Source organism: Lepidochelys olivacea (assembly GCF_965140295.1).
Source record: "Lepidochelys olivacea isolate rLepOli2 genome assembly, chromosome: 7".
In the NCBI taxonomy this organism is placed as follows: domain Eukaryota; kingdom Metazoa; phylum Chordata; order Testudines; family Cheloniidae; genus Lepidochelys; species Lepidochelys olivacea.
The window spans coordinates 4,924,774-4,943,008 of record NC_140417.1 but is presented as its reverse complement, the minus strand read 5'-3'; the positions used below and the strand labels follow the sequence as shown (position 1 = coordinate 4,943,008).

Here is an 18,235-nt window from a genome sequence, read left to right as displayed (position 1 = left end):
CCCAATCCTGCAAAGGAATAACTTTAACTTTACTCAGTTATGTCAGTGCGGCTACTCATGTGAGTAACGTTACTCATGTACCTGTTTGAATGATCCAGGTCTAAGTCACCTACACAGGAGTGCAACTGTTGAACAGACTTTGTGTCACAAATTTCATTAGCCTGTGGTCTTTCTAAATCAAAGCTGAATTTTATAAGAGTTCTGAGAAATGTCACATGCATATTCCTCTTGATAGCCAAAGCCAAAATGCACTGCCATGTGCTAATGGGGAGAAGCAACTGCAGTCAAGATTAGATTCGTGTATTGATTTTGTTATTCAGAGGGGCAAGGTCTTTGATGCTCATATAAACAGTCTGTTCAGTGTTCTGCAGGGTTTTGTAAACCAATCTGAGCATGTGAAAAACATCAAAAGTTACAGGAAGGATTAGCAATGGGCCCCAAATGGTTTGTGCTTCTCCTCAGAGATCCACAGGTTGTGATTGCTAATTAAGGAGTGCAAGGGAATTCAAGAAAATGCCCTTATCAAAGAGACAAAAGCTGGATCTGTCTTCACAGTCATTGTGTAATACAACACGGTTTTCATACTAAAATAAGACATTTAGGTCTTTTAGTATTTCCCTTAATAATAAGGCACAGTAACTCATTTCATGGTAGTATTGCCTAAAACTAACTGATGTTCTTGCTTCCATGAGCATTAGTTTGTTCTATTAGATTATTCTGGTTTTATTTGCATTACAGTACCAGGAGTTTGGCTGGCGTTTCCACAAACATTCACGGACATGAGCTATTTCTGTATCTCTAACACTTAAAGGCTGGGCTGGGGTCATTGTTTCTGATAATCAAATGCACAGCTGCAGTCCTGGGCAAAAGGAGAACACACAGTGTGCCGATCGACTGGATGGTTGACTGTTGATCTGAAGTGTTCATTGGCACGCACCAGCTGTTGAACTGCTTCCAGATGATACAGCCTGTTTCTTCCAGAAGGGTGCACTACAAAAAGGCTCGATGCACCCTAGTGATTCACTGGTGTGGGTCGGATTGACTAGACAGTGATTAGAGCAGCAGCAAGCTGTTTACCAGAGATCTGAGACTCAGGTGAGCCAACCCTCCTTTGAATCACATGAATAATCAACCATATCTCTTCTTGCCTCCTGTGGCTCATACCCAGTGTGCTGTAGCTTGCTGTCACAGCTAAGATGTCAGCTAACTGTGTTTATGCCCCTCATGAGACTTTAGATGAATTCCTACAAAATCTCATGTTAAGGGGCACCCTTTCCTGATATTGATCCACAGGATATTTCTGGAGTCATTTCTGGAGTCTGCATTGGGCCAATAACACTGCCACTAATACTTATCACCATTTGCTACATATTTTCTCAGTATAGGAAATAATTCTAAATGTTACAGGTGAGTGCCTGCATATACGTTTGAGTAGATTTGTGAGGGAACAGAAAAACTTGAATGACATGAAAAATCTCTAAAAATAAGTAGAGACTAATAAGACTGAGACATTCTTGGATACTTCATAGCAATAATAGTTGTAGATGGAGCTAATTAATTAAGATTGATCTGTAATACCCATTATAAGACCCTGTCTTCATTTGCTGTGGAAAAAATACTATGTGATCATATAATTAAAGACTTATCCTAATACATACATCCAAAGCTGATGGTGAAGAGTTACAAAGGGATGTCACTGAAGTGGGTGACAGGGCAACAAAATGGCAGATGAAATTCAGTGTTGATAAGTGCAAGGTAATGGACACTGGAAAAAATAATCCCAGCTTTTTTGATGATGGGTCTAAATTAGCTGTTACCACTCAAGAAAGAGATCTTATAGTCATTGTGGGTTCTTCTCTGAAAATGTCCACTCAGTGTTCAGCTAACAGAATGTTAGAAACCATTAGGAAAGGGACAGATAATAAAACAGAAAATATCATAACGCCATTTTGTAAATCTGTGGTACATAGGGTGACCAGATAACAAGTATGAAAAATCGGGACGGGGGTGGGGTATGGGGTAACAGGTACCTATATAATACAAAGCCCCAAATATTGGGAGAGTCCCTATTAAATTGGGACATCTGATCACCCTAGTGGTAGACCCACACCTTCAATTCCTGTGCAGTTCTAGGCTCCCCATCTCGAAAAATTTATAGAGGACAGCAAAAATTACATGGGGTATGAACAGCTTCCATATGAGGAGAGATTAAAAAGACTGGGTCTGTTCAGCTTTAAAGAAGAAACAACTAAGGGGGAGGATACGAGAGAGGTCTATAAAATCATGAATGGTCTGGAGAAAGTGAATAAGGAAGTGTTATTACAACAAACAAAAGCAAGTATTTCTTCACACAATATGCAATCAAGCTGTGGAACTCATAGCCAGGGGATGTTGTGAAGGCCAGAAGTATAACTGGGTTCAAAAAAGTATTAGATAAGTTCGTGAAGGATAGGTCCATCAATGGCTATTAGTCAAGATGTCCAGGGATGCTCTGAGTGTCTCTAAAGCTCTGACAGCCAGAAGCTGGGACTCAACAACAGGGGATGGATCACTCGATAGTTGCCCTTTTGTGCTCATTCCCTCTGGAGCATCTGGCATTGGCCACTGTCAGAAGACAAGATACTGGGCTAGGTGGACGATTCATCTGACCCAGTACGGCCATTCTGATGTTTGTAAGGGGGCTGAAGTAAGGTTGTCTGTGCAACCTTAACTCTAGCATGTCCTAACTTTTGAGCGCTTGAGTCTGCAACCTTAATAATCTTTTAATGTCATTTTTTGGATATAATTTTACATAGTCCTTCAATAATATTTCTGCAAACTTCTTTGGAATCAGTTATGTCACTATAGAATAGTGGTATAAGAGGTAGAGTTGTACAGATAGACTTCTTCTGTAAAAAAGGTGATTTCTAATAAAACAACTTTTCTTACTAGTTAGACAAGTCCATTCCAGTTTCTCACTGTCAGCAATAGTGACTATGTACTTTGGTGCAGTTTTCAAAAAATAAGCTCACTTATAACACCAAGGCTCATTTAGATTACAATGGGAGCACTTCTCAGAGCTCGCTGATACCTTGAGGTAGGTTAAAGCAGGTGGCTGCTCAAACACTGTTGATGCAGGAGAAAGAACATTTTAAAGTGACAATTTCCTAAAAACATTCCAAAAACATGGTTTGTGCAGTGTCTCTAATACAGCTGATCTCTGTGGCAGCCAAACTTCCTCCATCAATTCTCTCAGGATCCACAACCTAGTTCCTGGAAAAGCGAAGTGTCTTTCTGATAATAGATTTACAACTAAAATCCACCACTGAGTAGGACCCAAAATAAGAGGTGCAGCCATGAGTGACCCATGTAAAACTGCACACACATTATGGCTGAAATCTCATCTAATCTATCACTCAGTTCTGAAAGTTGCAACCTTTATCTCCAGCCTGTTTTAATAATCCGTCATCACTAAAAATTACACACAACTGTTAACGCTTTGTTAAATCAGGTATAATTTGCAGCATGTTTTTGACCATCCAGCTGATGTTTATCACTACTTATTTGCCTTTTTTGATACAAGAAATGTAGCAGTTCTATAGCCATGGAACAGGCTGCTACTTCTCTGCAAACAGGATATAGATGTGAAAGTTTGAAATATCCCATATGGCAAGAAAGCTCTTAGAAAGCAATTTTCAGATTGCAGGCTTAAGGAGAGCCACTCCTGAAAACTCATCTATGTGCATTAGTGACATCAGTTTATCCTATGATAACTGCATCATTCACAGTCACTGTATATTTGAGAGGACACTGGTCTCCCCCGTGAAATCTGAATAGTACTGGGGGTAAAAGCACACAAAGAACCAGATTTCACAAGGAGTGGGGGGACCAGATTTCACGGTCTGTGACACATTTTTGATGACAGTGAATTTGGTAGGGCTCTACATATTCATGTTAGGAGGAAAAAGCTACGTGAATTAAGAGTCAACTAGTGTAACTAAACACATTTTGAAGTTCAAGATCTTTATCTCTTTGGTGTTTAATTTTCATGCCTTTGAACTTCCTGGTTTCTGCTGAAACTGGAAGCAGAAGGCTATTCTTGCAATAGTTCCAAACTGGAATGAACCAGACAGAACCAGCAGGTTGACAAGAAAAGCCCATTCATACAAAGTTGCCAGCCCAATGGATTTCCTAAAATTAACTTTGGATAAGCATCCAGAGTCAAACATTTGAATGTTTTTCTTCAACTAACTTCTAAATCTTTTGAGATTTTCTTGTTCCAGTTCCTTGCCAGGTGACAGAACAGAGCAGACAGATCATACAGGGTTATGATGCAAAGTGCATGTATGTGCCAGCAAGCCTGAGGGCGTGTTTACATAGAGACATGCAAGAAAATTAATCCAAATTAACTAGAGGTGTGAATTTAAAATGGATTAGTTAAACCCCTTTGTGAATAGTCTTCAGAATTAAAGTGCCCTTAATTCAGTTTATTTTAATTCACTTCCAAAATTATTTAAGCTAAATTGATTTAAGGCCATTTGAATTCTGAATAAAAATGTTCACAGAGGAATTTAATGCAGTTTAAGTAATCCACTTTAAAAGATAATTCAGATGATCTTTCCTGAGTATCCACATGTAGACAAACCTTAGAAAACTCAGTGACCTACCCAGTGGGATTTTTACTAATATTGTAGCCTCAGTTTCAGAAAACTGGTAGATTTTTCCAGAGAGAAAGTGGGAAAATAATGTTGTTAAAGTATGTGAAATGTTGGGCCTGTCATTCTTGACACTGTCTGTTTCAGGAAAATAGCAATAATATGGATACTTTGTCAGGATTTATTGACCTTTGTCTGCTATATTAAGCAGAAGAGACAAAAGGGAACTGCCTACTTTAGCAACAGCAATTGCACTGACTTTTTAAAAATGGGAGCACAGTTGTAAAGTTCCTGAGACAAAATTAAATGAGCTGTGAAAATACTGAAAATCCATTCTACCTATGATGAAAAGTTTCCCATCTGTCCAAAATCTGGAGAGAGAAAAACCGGCCGAGCACACATTAAGCACAATTAAATGGAGAAAGTTGTGCAGTAGAACTTCATTAAATCTCTGTCCACTAATCTGTAAACCCAGTAATTCCCACACAGACCCCCGTGGACTCACCTTACAAAGATCAGTAACAGAAACAGAGCTGTGGTGAAGTCTCCCATTACTAAGAATTTGACTTTGGTTCAGGCTCTTATATGCTCTCCAGCCCCAAGTAAGTTAATGGGGGTTGTATAAATCAGGGAAATATTTGTTGCAGTGTATTTACTAGTATTCTGTAAATCATGAATAGCTATAACTAAATTGCACATATTAAAATGAATGAAGGCAGCACACTTTATAGTGGGATAACCATGATTCGCTGGTTACTCAGTAGTTCACAAATTGTTATGATCTACAGTGGGTTTAGCAAGATTCTGCTGAATGTTGAGGGAGAAAGCCACATGCTCTGTGAAATTAGTTCGTGTTGTCTGCATACCCATAGATCGTTCTGTGACTGCAGAACTTTAGGGAGTAATATAAAGGCTGGTTGGCTATGGGGTTTGTTTATGATATATGGGATATTTAACCTTTAGGTCGCTGTTTTCAAACCCAGGTTACCATTTGATGGATGATTAGCAGACTTTGTGTAATGAATTAGTGGTCTCCATCCAGTTCTTACTTGGATAGGCCTCCATATCCTCAAAATCAGCACACCTTGGCATCCTTGTTTGCAGTTCCAGCTAACCTTGCTCAGAGGTGACCACTCTGGTTTAAGGCTGGAGCCTATGGATGGGCAATGTGTGGGAGCTTGCACTGCTGCTACGAACTCTGAACCTGTTTTATGGATAAACAGAGCTGGCAGGGCTCATACCGAAGTAATTCTGGGAATGCAAAATTAACTTTCAACAAAAGATAAAAAGAGCAAGATACAATAGGTAAGAGTAGAACAACAGATAGAAAGCATTACAGACATTGTGTCTAGAGAGCCAGTATCCTTCTAGTCTATAACTACGCTACAAACTTTTACTGCAGGCTGATTATTGGGCTTTGTTTTATTAATTGGCAAACTAGATGTAAATAAATAAAGTTCTCTTCAAACTTGATTTTGTATTACTTCCACATACTCCATTGTCTTCCAGGAAGAGCCAGTGCGACATTTCTGAGAATCTATTTTGCATTTTCCTAGCAAGTTAATTAACACATTGTCACTCACACAGTTGTATCACTTATGTGTGTGTGTGTGTGTATGCCAGACAGTGACATCCAACATTAACCATTTACACGCCCAGGTGACAGCACAACTGTCCTGCTTGTGTTTCTAAACATTTCCCTGTGGTTGTGTTCACAGCTGGGGCACTCAAGGTGACTTTACCACAACGCACGCACTTCCTGCAGTGAAGGTGAAGCTGTTTACAGAGAGCACCGGAGTGCTGGCTTTAGAAGACAAAGAACTTGGGCGGGTAAGAAAAATCTCCACTTTAATGATGTCTCTCTAGGTCTGTTGATGAGGTTAAGAAAATATCTGTGGAAGCAAGCAGAGCATTTTGTGATTCCAAGACACACAGCAAAAGAGGGCATGGTGAACACACTCTCTCTCCGCAACAGTGTTGGAAACTGATGCAGTTCATACGTTGTTTTTGGTGTTAGCTTTTAATGGCAGTAGTTCAGCTGGCGAAGCACACAGAACAAATGCAGAATGTCTTTTGTGTGATATTAGCAGTCCTGGATCCCTTAGAAGTGCACACCGCTGAGGGAAAAAAGACAGAGATTCTTTTAAAGCAGAAAAAGGGGTTTAAGGCTAGGCAAATGAGTGTGAGGCTGCTTTCATATACACATGACATTCACTCCAGCACTTGGGGAAAATAGCATTAAAGGGGCTGATTTGCATTACCTATTCACCAGGGTGAAATCCTGACTCCATTGAAGCCAGTGGCAAAATTCATGTTGGCTTCAGTGAGTCCAGGACTTCACCCTAGGAGATGAAATATTGCATTACATATGGGAGGTGGATTTCATCTGCCAGTGCCCTCATCAGTAAAGGATTCAGATTCCCTGGCTTTGGCTACAGAACCTCTGATGACCCCTTCCTCCCCTGTCACGTCCCCAACCTTCCCCCGCAGTCACGGCTGTTCTTAATCTGGATTCCACTCTTTGTGGTTGTGTCCACTAGTGCCATTCCCATGGAGAGCACTTGACACGTCAGTGTGTCCGTGCCTCTAATCGCTTTCATCACCCTTCTTGTTTCTGTTTTTGAGCTAGGATGACTTCCAGGTGAGGATGTCCCATTGCTTTATGCAGTGGCATTCTAATATTCTCGGTCCTGTTTTCAAAACTCATTCTTTAAACGTTCGAACATGGCGCCTTCTTTTGTGACAATAACTGCCTGCCGAGCAGAGCCCTTCGCTGAGCCGTCCACGGTGACAAGCAGCTCTTTCTCCTGCGTGGGTACAGTTGGTTCAGACCCCAGTTGCTTTGTTGCTTTCGTTTCAACTGAAGAACTGTGATTTCCTTGCCAGGTGGCAATTGTGAGCAGTGTTGAATTTGCCAGGCTTGGAAAGGAATTAGCAGTGCTTGTTGTACAAAACCTTTTTCAGGCTCTGCCTTGTCCCCAGTTACTTCTGTAATGCTGATGAGCCAGCCCCACTGCTTCAGCGTCATTCTGAGTCCATCTGGGAGTTACAGCTCCTTTTTAGCTTCCCAAACCCAAATGGTACTGGCCAGTGCTGACGAACACAGAGGGTGACATGGTAATTTCCTTTGGAGTACGTCCACCAGCACTTCTTAGCCAGCTGCACTTCAAAGAGGCACTCGGTATGCCTGAAACTGCCTTCTTCTGTCTAGTGATGGTGCTTGTCTGGTTGGGCTGCTTTGGGATTTGTTTTTGTTCAAACAACTAAATCTTGAGCGTATTAAGCCCCTGATTTAGCTGTTCAAATTGACACAAACCTGTCTGAGCTGATGAGGGAAGACAGCAGAGTCTCAAAGGCAAAGGGAACTAATGCAGTTCTGTACACAAAAACATCCATGCCTAGCTGCCCTTTAAGAAGTGTTTTGTGGTCTGCCAGACATTTACAATTCTCGTTTTCTCTGGCAATAGCTGAATTGGGAACTGGCTGACACTTCCAATTTAACTGTTTCAGTTGACAGTGAGAGCTGGAAAATACCCGCAAGCCTTAAATTGCTGCTCCCGGGGCCGTGTTAGACTCATGGGGTGAAATCCTGGCCCTGTTGAAGTCCATGGCAATGTTCCCACTGATTTCAGTGGGGACAGGGTTTCACCCACGGAGGGCAGCAAGGTCAATAAAATATAAGAACACTAAGTAAATTTTTTTAATGAGAACAATTTTAAAATACATCAAAACAGAGGGTCATAAAAGTACTTACCAGGAGGCTACTTTCCTCAAAAGCAGATGTTTTACTGGAAAGGAAATCAGAGGTTTCTGTCTGCATCAAAGCTGGGGTGGAGGATTTCTGGTCCTTATTCCTTAATACCAAGCTGTGTGGAGAGGGGGGTTCCCTATGCCCCATTGTACTGGAGGCTTTGGGAGATGGTGTGGCAGATCCCCCAATCACATGTCGATGTTACTGCAACAGTCAGGTTGCAGGATGACCCACAGATCAGCTCTGCTCTCCTCCAAGGCCCTGCAAGGAGGACTCCGCCCCAAGTGAACACCCTACCCCTATCCAAAGCCCAGCCACTTGGGCATGACACAGGAGAAAGGTTCTTCCCCTGGAAATAGAGAACAGATATTTATAACACTATCCCTGCTGCCATTTTACTGCCAAATGCCAAAAACTTCCTTTGAAAAGGATTTTATTTTTAAAAAGTGATTGGAAATGAAAGAGCATGATAACAGCACTAAGAAATCAGGGCCAAACTTCAGGGATGCTGGAATCAAACCTTTCAAAGAATAATGCATGCTCTGCTAGTGTTGCTCAGTTAATCCATATAAATAATACAGTTTTGTAATCATACCAGTGAAGTTTGCATGCATGATTAAATATAAAAGATGAATCTAGTGGGTAAAATTCAGTATGTATAACATTAAAAAAGGTGATGAATGAGGGCCTGATCCAAAATACATTACAGTTGACGGTTGATTTCAATAAGATTTGGATCAAATCCAAAAGGAGTAAGTGAACTGGGGTATCAGTGTCAATGGAATTTTGGTCTCAATGCAGAAAAAATAAATTGTAGTTTGTTGTATCAGCAGTAAATCTGAAGCTCGGTGGAGTATAAAAAAGGGTGATAAACTGGGTTGGTATTTGGAAGTTGCATGGAATAATACTAGTCAGGAATAAATGATAGAAACACCATAAGTAATGAGGGTGAATACTGCCAGTTATAAAGAGAATTTGCTTGCCTGTAGGCTAATATATTATGAGGAGATGCATGTCACTGCCCAACAGTGGAGACTTTAATGAATTTTAACATGCATTGGTGAGAGTCACAAGAACAGAATGAAAGCAAAACAACACAAACCAATAAAGTATGAAAATGAAAAGATCAATAGACCGAAGTTTATGCATCAGGAATGGAGAAAGAGAGACATTTCAATACAGAGAATAGTTGCGAAATTACTGAGCCTTTAGCCACACACATCTAAATGTACTGTAATAATTGGGAATAAATTACATGAAGGGATAGAGGTGGAGTCACTAGGCAGAAATGAAATATTGTTCTCCCAGAAAGTAGTGACAGGCTTGCTCTTTCTATTCTTCCTTATCTGAGAGGCACTGTCCTTTCTAAACAGTGGACCATTGCTTGTCTGCAATCCATGGCCCAGTTATCATCGATGTCAATGAAAATTCCAAGCACACACAGAGCGTAAAATATTAAGTATTAAATGCCAGGATAATGGGTGTAGAATAAGCAAATGGACAAAAAGATCCTTTTGAAGAATTTTCAGAATTCTTAGACTTACCAGGTCATGACCTCAGCCGGTATAAACCGGCAAATCTCCACTGCAGCCAGTGAAATTCCACTGATTTACACCAGTTGAGGGTCTGGACCATCATCTCTTCCCTGCTGGAGGCGGAAGTGAGAGATGCCGAAAAGGTTATAAACCTTTTGCAACAACTGATATCTTGGCATCTGGTATGAATATGCACCGCTATAGGAATATGCCAGATGTTTTTTATGTGCATTTTAATTTCCAGCCCTGTGTTCAGTCAGGAAGCATAGAACATAGAAGGTGAACTATTGATTAAATTCAACCCATAATTGATTGCTCCAAAAGAGGATGTATGCTCAGACTCACAAAGGGAATGGGGGACTCTTTGAAGACCCCTGACAACAAATTGACCTGTCTGAAATTTTGCCTGCTGCCTCTCATCCCACTAGGTAAAAAGAAAAAAAAAAGTTGGGGGTGGGGTGAAATTTTATATGAATTTCACTTTTCCACCTTTTGTTTTTAATCTCATTGTGTGTTTAGAATGGCTGGAAACTGCAACATTGTTCCTTTAGAGAGACAAGGGGGGGAGGTGACATCTTTTATTGGACCAGCTTCTGTGGGTGAGAGCGAGAGAGGAGCTTTTGAGCCCCACAGGGCTCTGCTTCAGGTCTCCGAAGTGGGTCCAATAAAAGATACTGCCTCAGCCCCACACCTTGTTCTTTAATATCCTGGCATTGACACGGCCGCCACTACGCTGCAACATTATTACCTTGTTTTGTGTGTCGCAGAGAAGTCCCTTGCCGGGGAGGCAGCGTAGCTGGGAGTTAAAACGATGTAAATAGCTGTTTGTACATGAGGTACGCACCTGCAGTAATTTGACCTCAGAGGCGATCTGAAAGGAGCCAGACTCAGACACTGACAGGAGCCTGGTGCAGAAAAGAATGGGAGTGGTAGCCAGCTAGCTATCTGAGAACTTCAAGGAAGAGGGATTGTTGTTGGGGCATATATATGTAACAGAGACAAACCAAAGTGCTTACAAAAGCTATAATTTAATGATCCAAAAGCCTGCAGTTGGGAAGTGTTTGTAATTCTTCAATTAATGTAATTTTGTCCTAAGTCTTATACAAATAACAATGAGTCAAGGACATACATCTGCTGAACATGTCTCTCCAGTTGTCTCAGATGAGTTCTAAAGGAGCTCCGACTTCTGCATTTCTGCTTAGCTCTGGTCATTTTCTTAACCTCATCCCACCCCATATGTCAGTTTTGTCATCTAATTGGTTCCTGTATGTCATTTAGGTTGTGAGCTCTCTAGGGCACGAACTGCCCTTTTTGTTACATTTCTGTGTAGTTCCTAGCTCCACGGGTCCCTGAGTTTTGACAGAAGTTCCTAGTAATATTATTACTATTAATAAAAGACTTTTTACCAGTAATAATCTTTATTCTTTTCTCTTCTATTGTGTAAGCTTTACTCCTTAAACTATTTAATAAAATCTTATTAATAATAGTTAATAATAATTAATAGTTAATAATATCATACATTTAAACGATTTAACCTAGATCACCAATTAATTAGTTATTTAACAAGGTTGTTCATGACCACCAGGTATTAGCTTCCCCATTCTAATAACAAATGCACCAAACCAAAACACTGGTCTCTAGTAGATATTTCCCATTCTTCCTTATCTTCTGCTTTGAAGGGTAAATAATATATAAAGTGCCCACACTGTAAATAGAATTACAGGCAAAAAAAAAGTATGTTAAAAGAACATGAAGGTTGCAAAGCCAAGCACTCAAAAATTAGGATATGCCATAAGAATGCACGGGCACCCTTAATTAACTTGGCCTCCTCGTGTGTATGCATTATGTGTGTAATTGCATGATCTCTTGCTACTATTCCCCTGAATCTCTGAGTCTCTCCTCTCATCCTGTTCCTTACCCACTTCTACATTCAAGTCAGGATCCTCCTCCTCCTCCGCACTGCCTGGGCACTAGCAAGAGAAACACTGAGAACACGGCTCCCTATTCTCAGGTCCTGTGTTCGACATCATTGCAGCCTCCAGTGGGTATGAAGAGCATTTGTAGGGAAAGCCCTGCTCAGTACCTTCAGCTACTCTGACGGGATGGCATACATTGATTCCAGTCAGCATGTAGGAGCTGCAAAGGGATGGAGCAGGCCCAGTAGGGTGCAGACAGAATTGTCATAGAATTTAGCTGGCAAACTTTAATAAGTCTTTACTGAGCGTGTGCTAACTGAGATTTTTTCAAAGGCTCATAATTGTGCCAAATGTGGGCAAATTTTCCCAGGGCAGCAAAAGGCACATCCTTAATGCTAGAGTGACTTCTTGGCCAAATTTTAAGTCCCTGTTCCAAAGCATTTTTAATTAAAACTTCCCTGAGGCAGCCACCCAGCATGGAAAATTTCAACCCGAACTTTTGGCAAAGTTGTAAGCAACTGAAAACAGGGTATCCTAATGGAGAAAGTCTGGCAATGTTAGCTACTTGCTCCACCTGTATTGTCAGTATGAACTGCCCTGGAGCCTGAGTTATCTGTGAAACTGTGAATTCTTTTGCCTTAATCTTTTCTCAGATGATTTAAAGATGGAAAAATACTGACAATGGTAAATGTCACATATCGTGACCACATGCAATTAAATTTTTCAGGACACTGAGAATAATTATGCAGTAGCGAGAGCAGCCAAGGAGATACAATATAAATTAATCCCAAAATAATAAAATTTAACTTAAAATATGGTGAGTGAAATCCTGCCCCTAATGAAGTCAATAGGAATGTATTTTAATTTCCTGTTAAAACCAATGTAATGGGTCATTTCTCTCCTTCACCATTGCTATCTTTGTTATGTGCAGGTGGTTCTTCACCCTACTCCGAATAGTCCAAAACAATCAGAGTGGCACAAAATGACTGTTTCCAAAAACTGCCCAGATCAAGATCTAAAGATCAAACTTGCAGTCCGAATGGATAAACCTCAAAACATGAAGCATTCTGGGTAAGTGCTTTGTTTTGTTCTGAATCAGTTGGGTTTGAGTTTGGATTTTATTACTTGAGCATGACAGGAATGGAGAGAGACTGTTTTATTCTCCAGTTCGCAGACGGATGAAGTAGGCATAAATATAGAAATGGAGCTAGTTCACTCATTTGCAGTGCACGTTACATATTTTAGCATAATCCTTTTAATATGCTTATGTGCATCAACCTAACAATTTAAATCCTTAAGCAGTACTCCTGAAGAAATGACTAAGGATTTTATTTTCTCTGTTAGAAAATAACCAGTGAGATGCTCTGGTCTTTTATTTCAACATCAGTATCATTTCCCAATTTATTCTGTTTCTTCCTACTTTGAATTCTCAGAACCACCAAACAATGGGCTTTCTGCTTGAGGTATACACCAAGGATGAAGATGAACTGTTAGCATCATTATTTATATAGGGATGTACAATGCTTCACAATTGTAGAATTACATAGATTTCATCTAGGGTTAAACATGAAGGTATAAATAGGAGTAATGGGATGGAATTTAAAGACATTAAAAGTTATACCTGAATATCAGAGAGAACCTCCCAACAGAGATATCCTAAGCCATGGAATAGTCTCTTGAGGGAATGTTGGAATGCCCCATTGACTGAGACTTCGAAAAGTACAATAGACACAGCAGACAGATGTGTCTGGCGGATGTGATTGCGGAGCCATTGTCCATTATCTTTGAAAACTCATGGTGATCCGGGGAAGTCCCGGACGACTGGAAAAAGGCTAATGTAGTGCCCATCTTTAAAAAAGGGAAGAAGGAGGATCCTGGGAACTACAGGCCAGTCAGCCCCACCTCAGTCCCCGGAAAAATCATGGAGCAGGTCCCCAGGAATCAATTCTGAAGCACTTAGATGAGAGGAAAGTGATCAGGAACAGTCAGCATGGATTCACCAAGGGCAAGTCATGCCTGACTAATCTAATTGCCTTCTATGACGAGATAACTGGTTCTGTGGATGAAGGGAAAGCAGTGGACGTGTTGTTCCTTGACTTTAGCAAAGCTTTTGACACTGTCTCCCACAGTGTTCTTGCCAGCAAGTTAAAGAAGTATGGGCTGGATGAATGCACTATAAGGTGGGTAGAAAGTTGGCTAGATTGTCGGGCTCAATGGGTAGTGATCAATGGCTCCATGTCTAGTTGGCAGCCAGTATCAAGTGGAGTGCCCCAAGGGTTGGTCCTGGGGCCGGTTTTATTCAATATCTTCATAAATGATCTGCAGGATGATGTGGATTGCACCCTCAGCAAGTTTGCAGACGACACTAAACTGGGAGGAGTGGTAGATATGCTGGAAAGTAGGGATAGGATACAGAGGGACCTAGACAAATTGGAGGATTGGGCCAAAAGAAATCTGATGAGGTTCAACAAGGACAAGTGCAGAGTCCTGCACTTAGGACAGAAGAACCCCATGCACCGCTACAGACTAGGGACCAAATGGCTTGGCAGCAGTTCTGCAGAAAAGGACCTAGGGGTTACAGTGGACGAGAAACTAGATATGAGTCAACAGTGTGCCCTTGTTGCCAAGAAGGCCAATGGCATTTTGGGCTGTATAAGTAGGGGCATTGCCAGCAGATCGAGGGACGTGATCGTTCCCCTCTATTCGACATTGGTGAGGCCTCATCTGGAATACTGTGTCCAGTTTTGGGCCCCACACTACAAGAAGGATGTGGAAAAATTGGAGAGAGTCCAGCGGAGGGCCACAAAAATGGTTAGGGGACTGGAACACATGACTTATGAGGGGAGGCTGAGGGAACTGGGATTGTTTAGTCTACAGAAGAGAAGAACAAGGGGGGATTTGATAGCTGCTTTCAACTACCTGAAAGGTGGTTCCAAAGAGGATGGATCTAGACTATTCTCAGTGGTAGCGGAGGACAGGACAAGGAGTAATGATCTCAAGTTGCAGTGGGGGAGATTTAGGTTGGATATCAGGAAAAACTTTTTCAGTAGGAGGGTGGTGAAACACTGGAATGCGTTACCTAGGGCGGTGGTGGAATCTTCTTCCTTCAAAGTTTTTAAGGTCAGGCTTGACAAAGCCCTGGCTGGGATGATTTAATTGGGGATCGGTCCTACTTTGAGCAGGGGGTTGGACTAGATGACCTCCTGAGGTCCCTTCCAAACCTGATATTCTGTGATTCTATGACACTAGAAAACTACAATAGGGAAAATGTTCTTTGTTGGCACGGAAATGGGCTAGATGACCTAACTGGCTTCTTCCATCTTTTGGGCCCAGATCTTCCACTCACATTGAAACAGTGGGAGTTGTGTGTTGTTTCTGAGCACAGAAAATGAGCTCTTCCTCTCATGATTCCATAAACCGTATGCACTTCAGCCAATCCTGAGCTGGCCAATTCAAACTCATTTAACAAAGAAGAATAATTCCTCGTCCTTTACTTTCTCAGATAGGCAGATAAGCACATTCCCCATACTACCAGATTATAAACCAGATCAGCTCTAGGAGGATATAACGAGATGTTTATTTCTATAGCTACAAAAATTATTTATTTTCATAAAGTTTTGCATCATAATTGATAGATGGATCAAACCACTCATCCTTTTTCCTTTGTCTTCCTCCACCTTGTTTGTCTGTCCAGTAGTGAGGTCAGGATCCCTAGCCACATTTGGAACATAGTTGGCCATCACAGGATTCCAGAAATTATCTGTAGAGGATATTCTTTCATCAGTCATATTTGTTTGCAGCTTCTGATGGCAACTGGACTGAATAGCTCTGGCTTTGGTCATGCTTTTTTGGTCTAATGTTTGATTTAGAAGGTGTTGATTAAAATTATTTACTTTAAAATATTGGTTCGTTGCAATATCTACCCTTGGAGCCTGATCCGGAACCCACTGAAATGAATCAGAACCTTTCCATGGACTTCAGTGGGGATGTGAATCAATCCCTACAGCTTCATTGCAGAGAATCTGTGTTAAAGATGTTAGCTAAATATTGTACAGTTCCATTGGTGTATGTCTGGTTGACCACACTGGAATTACTCTGGATTTATAGTGGCATAACTGAGAGCAGAATCTGGCCAAAGTCTTTATTAGAATGTGCTTCTATTCACCACTCACATCCTGGCATGCCACTTTGTTGTGCAATACATTTAGGTTGTCAATCAATGATTTGACTGTTCAAATACAGAACAACTAAAAACAGCATGTTGCAGTCCTTGTCAGCACGGAAGTCTTGCAATGTTTCACTGCTGACACTTGTTGACAAAACAGCATTTAATTATGAGAAATCAGTTATATGTTGGGATTTTAACTTTTGATTTTTTTTAATTAGCTGAAACAGGAAATCTCTATGCAGAAGGACCCAGAGTGATTCTCAATCTTAGTGTAGAACCTACACCTTTATACGTTACCAGGTGTGAAATCCTGAATCCACTGAAGCCAATGGCAAAGCTCCCTTTGACTTAAAAGGATCCAGGATTTTAGAAGGTTTATTTTACTTGTTTGCATATTAATTTATGTTGAGGTCACAAGTTTGCTAATACTAAATCATAACATTTCTTTTACGGTGCCTAATGAAACAGGGTTACCTGTGGGATGAATGGGCAGAAACCATTCTACCTTTGCACCTAATGGCCTGAATACATCTATATAAGGATATGAGAAACCTCCCATTAAAATCAATGGAAAAGCTCCCATTAACTACAGTACCATTTAGATCAGCATGTATAGATGAAGCAAAAGTAACTCACGGGACTTTTGATTATATTCTTTGAATGCTTTTTGACGCCTGATACTGTTCATTTCAACCAACATCTTGATATTAAAATTCTGTTAATTGGCTGGTATGCACTGAAGTCTGAAACTGTGCACATTTTATGTAAGAGTCACAGAGTCAGATCCCAGGTTCCCATTTGAGACGATGACAAAGTTCCCATTGGCTCCAATGGCAGCAGAATTGGGCTCTATGTTTTTGTTTCATAAACCAAGACCCCACTACCCAGGTTAGCATATCATGTAGAATTGTGCGTGTACCACAATGGAAGCCTGTACATTTGCAAAGAGTAAGTGTTCATATGGGGTCGCTTTTGACAGACAGGACTACCAGGATAACAGAAAATTACTATCTATGTATTTATTGGTGCAGAAAAAAGGCAAAGGTGTCAGATATCTTGAGAAAAACATGTTGATACAGTACACCACAGTCCCGTTGAATAAAACCGGTAAACCACACTGGATGATGTCTCTGTGTTTATTATTATTATTATTATTATAACGACTACTATTATGTTTGCCAGTGTCTTTATTATGGATTGCAATGGCAGCTACAGCAGGTGCTCCATCACGGAGATTAAGCACAAAATTAGTTTTAAAAGCCCTAATTCTTCCTTTATAGGCGTGATGAATTCACTTCCTTATTAGAGAGAGTTCATTTCATCTGAGTTATGGTAACCAGGTAGATGTCTAGAAATTCGCCTTAAATTTATCAACCAGGTGATTTAGTTGAGTCAGTTTGAATTCTACAGTCCCAGTTTTTGATGTTTTGAGTAACCCTTCTGTTTGACAGCTCCCCTCAACAAAATGGGTTTGTAAAGGCTAGAAAGTAATGTTAAGGTGTTTCCAAGATCTTCCACTGCAAATATCATCTGTTCCCACTTGACTGTACAGTAGCTGTTCTGTAAAGTTAAAGGACTCCTATAGTCAATAACTCCAAAAATGTCCTTTTCTAATTCACACGGCCAACTTCTTTGAGTTGTACAGCTTTTATAGCAGATCAGATCACTTATGCTCCTTACACTCATCCTTACTATTTATTTTTTTCTTTTAAAGAACAAAAAAACAAAAAAGGGAGAGAAAGTTATGCTGAATAGGTACATTTTGCCTTTTTAAAACATGGCCATAAAAATAGACAGTAATATGAAATTCTCTGAATAAATCATCCCACAAAGAGCTGATAGTGTGAATCCCTGAAGGTTGGTTTCTGGAATTGCCTGCTTGTGTTAGTTCTGGATCCTATTATGTCATCAATATTCCTCTGAAATTTGATCACAGTGGGCCTGATTCTGCTGTCACTTAAGGCCCAGTCCAATGCTCATTGAAGTCTAGGGAAGGACTTCCATTGTCTCCTACAAATTTTGGATCAAGCCCTTTATCATGTTTAACTCCTGATTTACACCAGAGTAATCAAGAGGCGAATCAGCCCCTTCATGTTTGAGAGTTAGCAGATAATGAAATCAAGGCAATTATTGTACATAACACACATTTTCCTGCTTTCATTTTACCAGTTCTCCATTTAAGAGATTTATAGCACATTGGAGATTATGTAAATGTTCCCTGACATTAATAA

The 18,235-nt window shown here is 40.6% G+C and overlaps 1 protein-coding gene across 8 annotated transcripts in view; it reads left to right on the top strand.

The window, feature by feature from the left end:
* The window catches only part of CADPS (calcium dependent secretion activator), a 382,629-nt gene that overhangs the window by 212,365 nt on the left and 152,029 nt on the right, over positions 1–18,235 (top strand). For all 8 annotated transcript variants that reach the window (XM_084635494.1, XM_084635496.1, XM_084635495.1 and 5 more), the window contains exons 7-8: positions 6,353–6,464; positions 12,768–12,907. In XM_084635494.1, coding sequence (XP_084491620.1) covers positions 6,353–6,464; positions 12,768–12,907 — 252 coding nt within the window. The remainder of the gene's footprint in view (positions 1–6,352; positions 6,465–12,767; positions 12,908–18,235) is intronic.